At 36.2% G+C, this 15,363-nt stretch overlaps 1 protein-coding gene across 2 annotated transcripts in view; it reads right to left on the reverse strand.

Annotated features, from left to right (window-relative positions):
* Positions 1-389: 389 nt before the first annotated feature.
* The window catches only part of ahi1 (Abelson helper integration site 1), a 100,017-nt gene continuing 85,043 nt past the window's right edge, over positions 390-15,363 (reverse strand). For both annotated transcript variants that reach the window (XM_041250412.1, XM_041250413.1), the window contains 5 exons: positions 14,835-14,903; positions 13,448-13,610; positions 13,268-13,350; positions 2,863-2,942; positions 390-1,886 (listed from right to left, as the gene is read on the reverse strand). In XM_041250412.1, coding sequence (XP_041106346.1) covers positions 1,688-1,886; positions 2,863-2,942; positions 13,268-13,350; positions 13,448-13,610; positions 14,835-14,903 — 594 coding nt within the window. In that variant the 3' untranslated portion in view covers positions 390-1,687. The remainder of the gene's footprint in view (positions 1,887-2,862; positions 2,943-13,267; positions 13,351-13,447; positions 13,611-14,834; positions 14,904-15,363) is intronic.

Consider the following 15,363-nt stretch of genomic DNA (forward strand, 5'->3'; position numbering starts at 1 on the left):
AAAAATCAATTTCAGTTGTCTACAAAAAGGATAAAAGTATTTATTTATAAGTTTTTGGAAGCATGTCCAAAGTCTTCACTAAGTCCTGGAACATTGGATAGATTTTCAATAAAAAAAAAAGATCTTTAGTCACGTGATAGGATTTATGTTTATACACTCATGTAGCCCCCAGGTACACCTGTAAATATATCACACACTTATCATTATTTATGCAAAATATAATTACAAAAAATGTGTTAAAACTGTCCAGTGTTATCTCTGTATGGTACATAAATGACAACAATGACTGTTATAGCCATGAAAAACATTGCTGGGCATTAGATTTTCTTTTAACATGAAATGCAAGTAAACCAAGGAATGTGAAACTCATGAAGAATTACAAAATGATGATTTTATACCTTTTAATCAACTGTGATCATATATTTTCTTTAACACAAGCTTGTTAGGTTAAAGTTTCTTACTGTCTTTCATTGATAGATTAGCCTTTTTCCGATTTCCTATTTCTTACAAATATATTTTATATATACTTCAATAGATTAAAGAACACTTCAACATCTCCCTTTAGGTTTAATACTGTAATACGCACATACAAATACACCAACACACTTATCAGTGCACTAACAATTTTTTAAATGTAATTTTAAGTCATTTTTTTTTTTGTTAGAAACTTCCATTATACCATTTTTGAAAAATACATTTTAAAGGATCAACACAGGCCTTATATTACACAACTATTATTTGTAATCATATAGGATGTAACAATAAAATACATGCATTTTTCTCATGTTTTGTTACCTGGATAAGAGGTTGTTCGTGTTTGTACAGTATGTGCTGTACAAATGAACAGAATTGTTTAAAGAGCCTGCTCTACTTTTGCTATAGTGCTCAATACAGAAAGGCCCCTCTCCTGGGTGTCTCGGCTTACTTGCCAAACTGGAGCAAGCTCTTAGATGTTCAGATGAGCATGATGAACCTGGGTTCTCACTTATGTACTAGTTCCAGTTAAGCAAGTTATTTCATAAGATATTAACAAAGGCCACAATACCTATTCTCTCTCTAATTATTTATTCCTATAATTAAATGATGCCACAAGTCAGATTTTTTTTCTTTGCACTTTCTTATACAAGCTGCACTCTCTATGTGCAAGATGCCAAAAAGAAGCATGTGGCATGTAGTTAACTGGCATCTAATACAACATAATGTATTAGGCCAGGGTAATTTCTTGATGAATACTTATAAAACACTCAAGTGTACAAAATGATCATCCAGATGTCCTTCAATAAATCTTAAATAAAAGACATTGTAAAAAATATACAACATACACTGAATTAAACACATATCCAGCAAAATAAACACTCTACAGAAAACAGAAAGCAACAATTTACATATCTCAATAGCCACATAAAAAAGTGATTAAGTCAAATTACAATAAATTCCACATGTATCCAAAAGGAATAAACTAGTGTTTTTCTAAGGAGTTTCTCAAGTAGATTCAGTCAGTTCCTACAGGTACCCATTAGCACACTTTACCATGTTTGAGGTGGTACAGAAACAATGAAATTATTCCCGCTCAAATACCGCAGGTGTGTGTAGCGTATGTCGCTGATACTGCTATACAAACGAAATATTACTAATTGCAAAACCAAAAGTTATTTAAACTGGAGGGTAATGGCTATTTCTTTTTTTGCTAAAAATCAGGTTCGAAGGCAACATTGGTTTCCCCACTTGCATCAGAGTGTTTGAGAGGTGCCTTAAGTCTCTTCTTTTTCACAACTTCTGTGGAAGACTGTGCCACTACATCTGTAGGCTGTAACGGTTCAGGAGCTAGGACAGGAGCTTCAGATTCACTTCCCACTGCCTTTTTTTTCTTCTTCTTTTTCTGGCTGCTACAAAAGAAATATGATGTACTTCAAATCTTTTTAACATCACTTTTATTACAGTGTTTGACATAAAACATGTAGATTTAATGACGGCAGAGGGAAGACAGTAAATATGATTAGAGTACTGTATACTTTACTAGAAACAGCTATATAATTAAAACAAAATATACGCAAAAATAAAACCAATGCCACTTGTTTTGTTTACTTTTTAACATAGACAACCGACTATATTAACAGCAAATAAAACAAATCAGTAACCAATCCTATAAAACTACACCCATTAGCGTTTGCTGGATTTAAAGGGATACACGATGTCCCTGCTGATAAGTGAGACATTTGCCATACATCATGAGAGATAAGCAATGTGTCAATTTAAAAACTTCAATGTGTCCTGAAATGTGACTTTAAAATCACAATCATATTTTTCAAATTTAGCAACTGCTATATTTTGTGTGTTTATGTGTGTGTAGGAAACTAGCTAAATTCAAAAACAGGAAAAAAAAAAAAAAACATTATATGGGGCAGTTAAGAGTAAGGTCTGATGTGGCTTACATCTGTATGAACTGTGGGGTTCCTGGCTTTTGAATTTTTGTTGTTTTATACAAAAGAGATGGGGGGAAACTACCAGCAGTTGTTTCTGCAGGTGGAGGCTGACCAGCAACTCATGTGTTCTACAGGTGTGGCAGCATGTAAATAGTAAAAAGTGCCACATTTTCAATCCTGCAAACCCTCCTTTAAGTAAATACATATTCATGCAGGAGAAGAAATACTTAATGGGACAACTACAAATACGTAGATATACATTTTATTAGAAATAGATAACAAAACACCTGCATATTCTGAGATAAGAATTCTTATCTCTGGTGAATAGCCCATAATATTTTATATCCCTGATGGGTATAAAAAGGTTATAAAAGTATATTTCTCCTCAATGAAAATGAACATACCACGTCATAGACTACAAACTCTAAAAGTTACTTACAGGATTACAGGGGACTCTGTATCTGTGTCATTCTCCGAGATGATTTTGAATTTCCCTGACTTGCTGATGACGGCTGACATCTGCAGAACAGCAAAGGCAGTATAATATTTAGTGAAAAGGAAGACAAAGGGAACAGCACTTTCTCTGTGTTCAGGTATGCAAAAACCCACTGGCTTCCTGTATAAAGAGCTCATCCACCCTTTAAAAAAAAAAAGTATCTGTTGGCTATGAAGTGTCTGTTCTAGTGTGGTTATATTTAAAAAAAAAAAAAAAAAAAACCCAAAAAAAACCCATCTGTTAAAAACATATATATATATTTTTTTTTAAAAACGCAAAACAGCAGTGAAATAAGTAATTAAGTAATAATGTAACAACAAAAGGCCAACATTCCTTTGAATGAAACCTGTTTCTTTAGCCTAAATCTGATAGTCGTTACTTTAAAAGATATACTGTACTGCTATCCAATTCCATACATATGATTAATTTTTAGACTCAAGAAGACAGAAGTTGAGAAAATCTACTTAGTTAAGCAGTCCTTTGTCTTTCTTGACAGCACTTACAGCCAAGGCAGTGATGTTCTGAATCTGATGCACATATACTACATTGTATTAACACAAATTAACACAAATCACTGTGACTAAAACAAGTGACACATCGTCTGGAATAGTTTATAAAAAAGAAAAAATAGAAATGGGGTTCTTATGAATAAAATCTAATCAAAGGGGCAAACCATATTAAATGGTTTGTAAACATGAAGTAAAATGCATATGTGAAAGAATGTCTAGAGATTGAAATTATGGCAGCGAAATGCTTAATTTATAGTGGACACAACCTGCAATGAAAATGTATTAAGAGAAAAATAATACAGCAGTGTACCGACTATAAAGACATTTATAGGGTCAGCATTGGTATTTAACTTTGATATTATTGGCAACACAGATGATGATCTGCTAAACATTAGCCTCTGTACAGCAGAAACTTTTCAACACAATTCAGGTCTCATGGTGTAAGAAGCTTTGGTAAAGCATGTGCAACGCCTTTGCAGAAACTTCTTACACGTCCCCTTGTCTTAAAATAAGTGTTAACTCATTGCTGAGCATCAAACACAGTTGATCAAGGTGGTTTCATTTACAAATTCTGAAATCAAAGTATTGTAAGAAAAACTATTTATAATCTGGAAATAGCAGAACAGCACACACTAGTAACATATTCATATAATCAAAAATCTGTCTTTTCAATCCTTAATAAGAAGCAAAACTTTAGATGAGTAACTTAGCATTTACAACAGTATTTGCATTCACCAAACAAAATGACCTGTGACTCCGAACTGTGTTTAAAACCAATCTGCTGCGCTGATAGATGTTTTCACGTGGGTGGTATATGGGGTATTTTGAAATTAGTAGACAAGATGAACCAGTGTTATGGGTTTATGGTTAAGTATTATGAAGCAAAGGAATGACAGAGGTGCAAAGACTGATTATACCACATGGTTAGGAAAAAGCTTGTGTGATAACACTTTTAAAAAATGTTCTCATTATGTTGTAAATAAAAGGCTTGAAATGCCACAATCCAATGAACATGATCACATTGTTTGTCACTGCAATAAAGTAAGCTAGACAAATGAAAAAAAAGAAAACTGAAATGAATAATTAATAATAATACCTAAACAATAATAACACAGATACAGTATGTATCCAAGACAATATCAATGTCTTTTTTTTTTTTTTTTTACTTTGACACTTACTTTTTCTTATTCTCTCCAGACAGGGCTTTAGTTTACAGTCGATATATGCCTAATGTAGAAAGCACCAATCTTAAAATCTAATGTGGACAACTTTTACATATATCCATCAATTCACTAAGGAACCTCAATGACTATTACTTCTTATACTTGTAATACTGACATACCCCTCATTCATCCACAATATCAGTTGCAAAGGAAACCAGTAAAGGCTAGTAAGTAATACTTTCTGTACACTTTCTACTCTCACCAAGTTAAACGGAATTATTGCAAAAACCCAGCTTACAAAAAGACAGCAATTTGATGCTAATAATTGTAATAACATGACTGAATATACATACTGGTAACCATCTGAGCATAATCATCTTCAGCAGATGTTGGCGTTTAACACATGTCTTCCCAAAAAAACAATACCAAGCTAAAAGAGTTGAGAAATAGGGGTTCCTGTCTTGTCAAGGGAAGTTTTACTATAAATACACAAATATAGGAAGATCACATGCAGATCAAGGCTGAATGTAAGGTTTAACATGTCACTAGAATACACAGCAGGAGTGGTGTGACTTTCTCAACCAAAACACAAAAGAAATGTTTTCAAAATAATTTACCCATAATAAGATAAATATGGGGTTAGTTAGGCCACTTTTAAATCACCAAAATCAAATAGAGTAACAGCGCTACAACTGTTACAGGGCAGTAAATGCATAAAATCACCATTTATAGAACAATCTCTACTCCCAGTGTAAAACACAAAATATCACTTCTATTTCACTTTAGTCTACTACACTGCAATTCAGGTTTTGCTTTATTGCACAATACAAAATCTATGCAAATGATTAGACCATTTATAATCTATAATTATTTTGTAATACAAAATCTATGCAAATGATTAGACCATTTATGATCTATAATTGTCAATAGTATACAATTATTATTAGGCTTCCAAGCCAGAACAGCTGGGAAGCCTATTGTTATTGTAAAGATTTTTATTGTTAGTCTTCCAAGCTGGCTTAGGAAGCCTATTGTTATTGTTAAAAGGTTTTTTTTTTTTTTTTCCTACTGAAAACTTTAAACTGCTGCTTCTGCTGCTGCTTCGAAGCTGTGTGACTGATCGGGTTCTTGGCAGGTGGCAAGCTGGATACATTGGCTGTCAGATGCTGAAAAATTTGTGCTGCTGCGTCCCTGCAATTGGTGCTGTGATGCATTTTTCGATAAAACCTTTCGAAACCTTCTTCTTGGGAACTGGTGAAGTGATTGATCTGTCACTTGGCCTATATCATCAGAATCCAAACCCGCATAAAGTTGGCGAAGCAGATGTTTCTACAATAAATTTTAATTTATGGCTGCCACAAACTTTAGCGAAATGCGCCCTCAACAGCAAACTGCTGCTATTTGAACACTGTTTGACCAATAAACTCCAAACTTGGTAGTTATTGTCCCAGTAACAATGGAATATAAATATGTCAAAATGGTTATGTTTTATAAAACAAGATGGCCAGCAGGTATACGTTTACGTTTGAAATTTAAAACTGTCTCAGTTAACAAACTGTTTACTTGACTAACTCCAAACTTCACAAGCATCATCCTTGATACTGTGGCAATACAACTGACTTTAGAAACTGGTGTTAAACCGAAATGGCCAGATGACACATTTCTTTTTGAAACCTCACAAAATCTTCTTCTTTGGAACCGTAGAAGTTATTGATCTGATACTTGGCATACATTATCACCATCTAAACCTGCTTGCAAAGCAGAAGTTGCTGTGATACCATTCAATAGTAAAATGACTGCCATAAATTTCACCGAAACACACCCTAAAGAGCAAACTGCTTTTATTTCAAAACTATCTGACCAACAGACTCAAACTTGGTAGGCACCGGTTCTGGTGACAGCGGAATAAAAATGTCAAAATGGTTACGTTTCGTGAAACAATATGGCTGTCACTCCTACATTTTCTTCTTATATTTAAAAAAGCTTCAGTTTAAAAACGGTTCACTTGATTAACTCCAAACTTGAAAACCATTGTGCCTGTGTCGGTACAATTTACATTTTCAAAAATGGCATTTGTGAGTTAAATAAGATGGCAGCCTGACGCATTTTTGAAAAAAAAACTTTCAAAATCATCTTCTGTGGAACTGTTGAAGTTGCTGATTTTAAACTTGGCACATTGAGAACTAAACACACTTAGATGGGTACTGATACTGGGGCTTGGGAGCCGTAAAACTGCCTGGCAGTTCTAGTTTATTTTTATATTTTTATTGTTGTCATTTTTCCTCCCAAAACTTTAAACTGCTCCTATTCGCTCGCGGTGTAACCAATCAACATGGCAGGTATCATCCTGTGATGGTTACCGTTGATTACCGTTTAGATACAAAAAATGTTTGTTCCTACGTCAACCAAGACGCATTGTTTGGAAAAACCTTTCAAAATCTTCTTGGGAACCGGTGAACAGATTGATCTGAAACTTCACAAGTGTCATCAACAACCAAACCGGCTTCAAAAGTTTGCAAAGCAGAAGTTGCTGCAATAAATTTTAATATCAAAATGGCTGCCACCAAATTTGCCAAAATGTGCCGAAACATCAAACTGCTTCTGTTTGCAAACCATTTAACCAACTCTTAATTTGGTACGCATCACCTTGGGGACAATGGAATTCAAATATGGCAAACTGGTGTTCTTTTGTAAAAGAAGATGGATGCCAGACCTATGTTTTGTTCTTAAATTTAAAACCACTTCAGTTGAACACAGTTTAGTTAATTAACTTCAAAGTTGCCAAGCATCACTTTTTCAAAAACTGTGTTTGTGACTAAAGCAAGATGGCTGTCTGACACATTTTTTTAAAAACCTTTCAAAATCTTTGGTCAAATGTAAAACTAGCTTATAACTCCTTACAAGGTGCAGCTAGGTTTATGGTTACTATAGAACACATATAGGAAATCATCTGAGCTCTATCCTCTCTAAGGTCAAATGTAAAACTAGTTTATAACTCCTTACAGTGTACATAGGGTTAGGGTAACTATACAACAAAGATAGGAACCCATACATGCTCTATTAAAAAAGTACCTTGATTGTGACCTTTGGCTTCTCCTTAAGGTTAAATGTAAAATTAGCTTATAACTCCTTACAGTATGTAGATAGGGTCGTGGTTACTATGGTGTTTAAAGTTATAAAGCATCGTGAGAATGAACTGATACAGTATTTTTAATTTAAACTGCTCCATAATACTGATCTTTTGCTGACATTTGTGCTGCAATGCTACAGCTTGCCAAAATTTCCAACTGGTACTGAGCTTGGAAGCCATAAAACTGCCTGGCAGTTCTAGTTATTATTATTACTGTAATTTCAATGAGTGCTTTCAGGTGCTTTGCTGAATATGTTCTTGGGCAAAGTGGTTTGCAGTGTGCAGGTGTAGTGGTGATGAAACACAGACACCAAAGTTCATGATCCAGACACCTTGCTATGCTACCTTACATAACATCAGTCACACCCCCTTGGTTAATGAGTGCAACTCTTTCTCCTCCAATCCAAGGTTGCCACATCACTTCCCTTCTGGGGTGATGACTTTGTGTACCGTAGCTCCGCCCCCTTTCTAGATGGCCAACTTCCACCTAACCCAGGGAATGAATTGTCAGGCCATCCAGTCCAGGGCACTCTGTTCCTTTTACACAGCACCCTCACAGGTCGGGAGGGAGATTTATAACCAAGATTCATTCTTTCTCTGTCACAGTTCTTTATTTCTTTCAATCATTTATGCAAAGCATTTACCTGAATGCGTGGCTTTGCGTGGTTTAAAGCCATTGGCTAGGTTTCCATGGAAAAAAAAAAATAAGTCTCACCTTTTTCTCACACTATTTTGGTAGTAGCTTTTGGCTAGTGTGGGTTTCCATGTAGTTTTCTTTTAGTCAGAGGAATTCTACTTCCAAATAGAAATAACCTAATTAATATTACAATACGGGAGGGCACATTTAAATGTTTCTGTCCGCGTTCCAATTTGGCCTTGCACAACTACAGCTATCATGCAGCTTTCTTAGGCTGTGTTCACACTGGGTCCGTTTAGTGGGTTTGATCTGCACTCTGTATGGTTAGTTACGTTTGGTATGATGAGAGAACAACAAAATCCGCTTGGGAAGTGAACCGTACCGAGTCCACCTAAAGAGGTGGTCTCAGTCCGTTTGGCAAACGCACAGAGTCTGATTTGCTTGCTAAATTTCAATGTGAACAACAGCTGGACTCAGTCCTTATGCACATAGAAAACAAACTATACAAGGTAACCTGACTCAGAAGTAAACAAACAACGTCTTGGGCGAATTGCATTAAGGTTACCAGGCATCTTGAGAAAACTGAAATAGTCACAGTTTTCAGCCTTAATTTTTGGTCCTGGTCAGAAAGAATAAAATTGTTAACCGTCCGTGTTTTGCTATTGTATTTTCTTTTCTTTAGTACAAAACTGTATCAGCGTGCACAGCAAGTTAATAGTAGAGTAATGCATTAGGTTTTGTGTTAGCACCATTCAAAAATAAACAAACAATCTTAGGGATTATTTGTTTAATCATTTTGATTTATATGTATACCATATTTTTAAACGGTAAAAGCTGGTCTTTTTTTTTTTTAATTTGGCTTTTTATACATTTAACATGTTTTAGAAAATAAGTTATCATCTGCAATAAATTCACTCAATGTTTAATTTTTAAACTATTATTGTGTTATTGTATATACTCTTACTTTTGGCTTCAGACTTGCTACAGTGTCAGTAAATTAAAGAAGAAAAAAAATCCCAATTTTTTCCTGTGGAAATCTGGTAATCCTAAACTACATGGACAGTGCGATAAACTGAAACTCTGGTAGGAAATTTGGTCAGACACCAAAATCTTACTGAACTGGACAATACACAAAATAGTAAAATATATTAGTCTTTTCTCAAATTACTTTTTTTTAATGCCGACATTAAGAGAACCATGTGGACGTGAAAAATATTCTTATGTCAAAAAGGTTTTCATAATCAGTAGTCCCTTGCTAAACCAGACATGTCTGGAAGGACACATGAGTACTCCGTTCATTTTGTAAGCAATACATACCTGTAGCACACTTTCGTTTTACAGGTAGCTTTACTTAAAATATGAATAATGCCTGAGCAACAGCAAAAAAAAAAACTAAAAAAACCCCACTAATTTAGATTTCAAAACTTTTTTTTTTTTCAGAACAATGCTTAAAAAGTTCACTCTGTCCTTCAAATGTTTAAACAACAACACTTTTTCAATATAAATAAATACTACATTATAATAACCAATTATAGCTATACAAGTAATATACTACACTGGACCAAATTTAAAAGGACAAAATGTAAAAAGGAACCAATAATGTAAAAAATAAATGGGTAACACAACAGCAACGTTAACTAATGTATTATACAGACTAGTAACACACTAGTCTATACTAAACAATTGTACAAGTTGCTATCTATATACACATTAGTATTATTTATAATCAGGGCTTATTTCACATAACTAACATCTACTGAAAACTAAACAAGCAAAACTGGAATGTTCCCAGGCTCATCTACTTCAGAAACAGAAACTTCACTATCGGTGTGAAGAAGTAATGATGCTTGTGATGCTTGTGAAGTTTGGAGTTAGTCAAGTAATCCAGGAGATGTTCCTCTCCTTCTGGCACTCATTCCACAAACATAATCTATAAAAAACAATATTATATTTACTTTGGATCACTAAGCGTTATGGGTCTTGCAAAATGATTTAGAAAGTTCTCTGGTAAAGCACTGCACTTTGTTGCCGTGGTCTATGGTAATCTCGAGTAAACACTGCAACCAAAATACTGAAATGCTGCACTGCATCCAAAAACTCAACTCTATTGGTTAGGGACTTTAGTGAAATACATTTTGATTGGTTTGTCATGATATTTCACTACAGTAAATGTTTTGTTGGTTTATAACCATTTTGGGCAATTTAGTATGCTACCAGATAATTCTTCGTACTTGTTGAGCGCATTGTGATCGCCAAATCGCTTGATAGAAAAAAAAAAAAAATTAAAAATCATTCTTGAACTACAGACCGGACTAACTGCTGTTTGGCTGATTAGCATGAAAACCTTTGTCAGACTTCAGACAATTTGAAAAAAATAAAAACAACTCGTCACAATGTTGTGTGCAATTATGTCATTGCACAAATTTGGCTGAAATTATAATGGATCTTCTGCAAAGGAGTTATGTAGGTCCTGCAAATATTTCAGTATTACTGCCATGGGACAAGTTATGGGGTTGAACCCACGAGGTAGACACCATATCTGGACACTGCTCTGTCATTTTTTAGGGTGTCAATAACCTTATTGGACAGATTGAGACTGTTCAAACGCAGCCTTTCAGGGACTAGACCCAGAGCTGCAACCTCAATGGGTCAGGATGCCATAAGGTCCACTGCGCCTAACTGAGCAGGTCGCAGTTTATCACCCTGGGCAAATGTACTGCCCGCAGTGAGAGGAGGTTCTTGTGTGCCCAGGGCAAAAGCTTGCACGCCACGCAATGGAGACTGGTCTAACTGAGGTCACCTTGGTGGTTGATGTAAGCCACCACAGTCCTGCTGTCTGTACGGACAAGCACATGCCTCCCTTGAACCTTCTGCAAAAAAATGCTGCAAGGCTAGGTAAACTGCCTGCAGCTACAAAACATTTATGTGGAGACCCTGCCAAGGAGGATTCCACAACCCCTGCACCCCACTGCCATCTACACAGTGCCCAGCCCAGGTTGGATGCGTCCGTGGTGACAACCTCCTTTATGGTGACACTGCCCAGCACTGTGCCGAGGAGTAGATGGGCCAGCTGTTTCCACCAAGAGGCTGCCTTTACACAGTGATGAGACACTGTCAATAGGTGGTCACGGTTCAACATGGGCTGAAAAACCCTGCTGTTGAACCAGGCTGCAGAAGGTGTATTTGCAGGAAACCCAAAGGTAGGGCCTAAGAAGGTGCTGTCATCAAGCCCAGAAGTTTCGGTAACTTCACGACTATTCTTTGCATTCTGCCATGTGACATAGTGAACAGCATGGACCTGAAGTCCAACCACAGTCTTAGATAGGAGGCTGTCTGAGAAGGCGTGAGCTAGCTCTTCACATGACTCACAGTAAGGCCCAACCGTTGAAGGTAGCCGGGGACAAGTTCCGTGTGGGCATTTTCCTGTGCTGGAGACTGAGACTGGGCACAAATGAGTTAGACGTCCAACTTATTGAGTACTCTGAAGCCTTGAGTCTCAATGGGGCCATGATAAGCTTCCATGCACTGAAAAGGCACAGGGAGCTACAGAGAGGCCAAAATGCAAGACCTGGAACTCGTACACTGTTCTTTGAAAGTGGAACCACAGGTACTTCCTATACGCTGGTTTTAATGGGATGTGGAAAGGAGTCTTTGAGGTCCACCATGCTGAACCAGTCACCTGGCCCGATTGACTGCAACAGCTGTTGTATCATCAACATTTTGAACTTCCTTTGGTTCAGATACAGGTTGACCTGTCTTAGGTCGAGGATCTGTATGAGGCCACCATACCGCTTTGGCACTAGGAAGAACCCTTTCTCCAACTGGAGGGGGTCTATCATGCAAATAGCCCGGTTTTTGCAGCAAATCTCCCGAGACACCACAGTTGTCTGCATGCAGCTACCAGCACAGCCAGGGTTCTACTTACAGCTTGCCCATTCATTTTGACAGATGGTGCAGGTTCTTATTAACCAGGCGCAGCTCATCCAGCTGTTGAAGTGAGGGCCTGTGACTCTCAAAGATGGACCTCAGCAAATAGACACATTAAAAAAAAAAAAAAAAGACAGCAAACCTTGACATCATAGGCAACTATAAAAAATATGTATCTTATTTTTTTTTTCAGATTAAAAGCCTATATTGACATTATTGCTTTTCTTTTCAACAGAATGCAAAAAAAAAAAAAAAAAAAAAAAAAAAAAAAAAAAAAAAACACAACATGATTTTGGCTGTCATCTGAAACAAAATCCCCAAATAAACCTAATATGAACCAAAATAAAATATTTTTAAATAAATGTGTGTTTTTAGAAAGTATGTAACTGGGAAATCCCTTTTTCAAAGTAGAATTGGATGATTGCATCTCTGCTCTGAAACAATAACGGAGCATAATGTTTTACTGTGCTGATGGTTCCACCTCCTTCTCCCTTGGATTGGCTCATTACATCTAGACTTGAGATTGACAATTGTTACTACTATTGGAACCAATTGCTGAATTCAACGTTTTTTATTTTGTTTGTTTTTTTTTTTTTTTGTTTGTTTGTTTTTTTTTTTTTTTTACATTTTTTTCCCCTGAATACAAGCAATAGCAAAATTACTAGAAACATCTGCCATAATCGTTACAGAATTTTGTTCGTACTTGTTGCTCAAAATGGGCATAGAAAAAAGTAAATAACTAAATAAGGAACCTGTTGTAGCCCTAGAAATGTTCCCCAAAACACAATTAGTGTCTACTATGTCAACATAGTGGCATCTGCTAACACTTAATACCCTTCTGTTCACCACCCACCCAGTTTTAGTAACTTACAGCATCTGGGGGCTGAATTGTACATGGGTAAAAATCCCAGGTCTTCAATTCCAAAAGGGTCAGGAGTCAGGACACTTTAATCTGAAGAATTTCTTTGAATCCTTTCGTTACCTTAGTTGGGGTTGGGGATCTCTCTTCAGCCTCTTGTTGGTCAGACGGAGCAGGATTTGGAGACAGCTCCTCTTCAAACCCTCCTAAAACAAACCATGCAAATATGTTTTTACAAATGACACAAAACCACCCTGTCTGCAGAGGTTGCATTTGCTAATAAGAAACTTTTGAATTACTTACTTTCATCAGCCACATAATTAGCTGGGAAATAGCCTTGTTGTCCATTTGCCAGCCGACCAAACCACCAGTTATCATTATCTTTGTACAACACTTGGATAATTTCACCGCGATGTATGGTTAGCTCATCAGATCGATTCGCTGTGTAGTCATAGAGTGCCACAACCTAGAGGAGAGATAAGAGCACAACAGCTTTATCAGAACAGTGCCGCAGAGAGAAACCCCCAACATTCACTTCCTCATGCAGTAAAGCAGCTGAAACCAAAGCTGCTCTTCTGGTAATAGCTGAGGCTGTCTAGGGTTGTGCGAATGGGATTCAGGGTGGTGGGAGCACAGCAGGATCAGTGAGATAAAGGACTGCGGGATTGCAGAAATGGTTAACAACCTTCCACTATGCCAAGATTAGCATTCAAACAGCTGCTATGTGTTCTATGAGTGATTACTTGTGAAAGTAAGATTAAAAAGCTCTCAGCACACACACGTTCTTAGAATTCTGACACTACCTTCTGTGCCAAATGTGTTGTTTTCAGTTTATTAGTGGCGTTAACCCTTTACTGGCACACAGTGCTGACATCTTTTGGAAAGCAGTAATATTTTGTTTCTATTTTTCAGCATGATGTTTACAATTTGTAAAAAATCTGAATGTAAAACTATAGCAAAAGCAGATACATTGCAAAACTTTGTTTGAGGAGTAAGCTGTGCATGCTTTCTCATGCTGCCCTGCCAATGTGCCATTTTCCCTACCTTACAATGTGTGAGACAACTGTTTAACCATCCTATTAAAATCTTAGTCCTTCCTCTGAGAATGCCAATTGATGAACATTTTCCAAGTTGAATATGATTACTTAATGTAATCCTTTTTCTGGATAACACAGGCTAAAAGAAGTTCTCAATGTATGCACACTGTTATTAAAAAGCCTTTCTTGGTTTTCTGTTTTTGTTATGGGTTGTTAACATTTGTTTAAATACCTCCTGTAATCAAAGCAGGGAAACAAAAAATCGGTTTACAAAAAATCTAGATTTTAAAGAGCATGTGACAACAGCAAAAACAAAAGTTTTAACATATTTTAAACTTTGTCTTATGGCTACTTTTGGCAGTATGATTAAATAAAACGAGAAACACATGGTTTAAGAACAGGAATACTGTAGTTTACTTCCCAACTCATCTCACAATCCTCTTACACCTGTCCTCATTTTGGTAGCAAATCCTAGTACATGTCTGGCCTTTTGCCACAAATTAAGATAGAAAAACACAATAAAAACAAAATAGATTTGAACTGCTAAATTCTTAAAACCAGGCTCTTAAATCAATTTCAATTGCGAAAGTAACAAGAACTCAGTTTCAAATAGAAAAGCTTTAAATGTATCATCAGCATGAGCTTGTACTTACTGTTTGTTGGACTGGTATAAAGGTGTCTGCCTCAACTCTAAGGAACGAAGCTGAGGGATTAGCAAGGCTCTTAAGAAGAAGAAAAAAGCAACTTATAAAAATAATGCAAAGTACATGAGTGTTTGTACATATACCATATAAACACAAATAATATCACCAGATGACATTTTAAGCAGCTGATGTTAGGGGTGTAACAATATACTAATGTCATGACAATGCAGATGGCATTCCCCCTTTTATTGATCTTCATAATACTAAACCACTGCTTTAAAAAATTGAAAAAGAAAGCCACCACATGGTGAAAGTCAATCCAATATAAATTTGTAAAATTCAGGTATGGTAGGGTTCCTTGTTTATAGGAGTAATCTGTAATGAAACTTCAGCATCAGTATCAATTACTGGCGAGAACAAAGTAAACAAATGAGGGTGAGAGGGGGCGGGGGTAAGGGAAAGTACCTTATTGTATCAAACAAAAGAAAACACAATAGGCCTGCTTAAACAAACAGCCTTTCCTACCTCTTCACCAAGA

The sequence above is a fragment of the Polyodon spathula genome, chromosome 5 (genome assembly GCF_017654505.1).
Source record: "Polyodon spathula isolate WHYD16114869_AA chromosome 5, ASM1765450v1, whole genome shotgun sequence".
Taxonomy (NCBI): Eukaryota; Metazoa; Chordata; class Actinopteri; order Acipenseriformes; family Polyodontidae; genus Polyodon; species Polyodon spathula.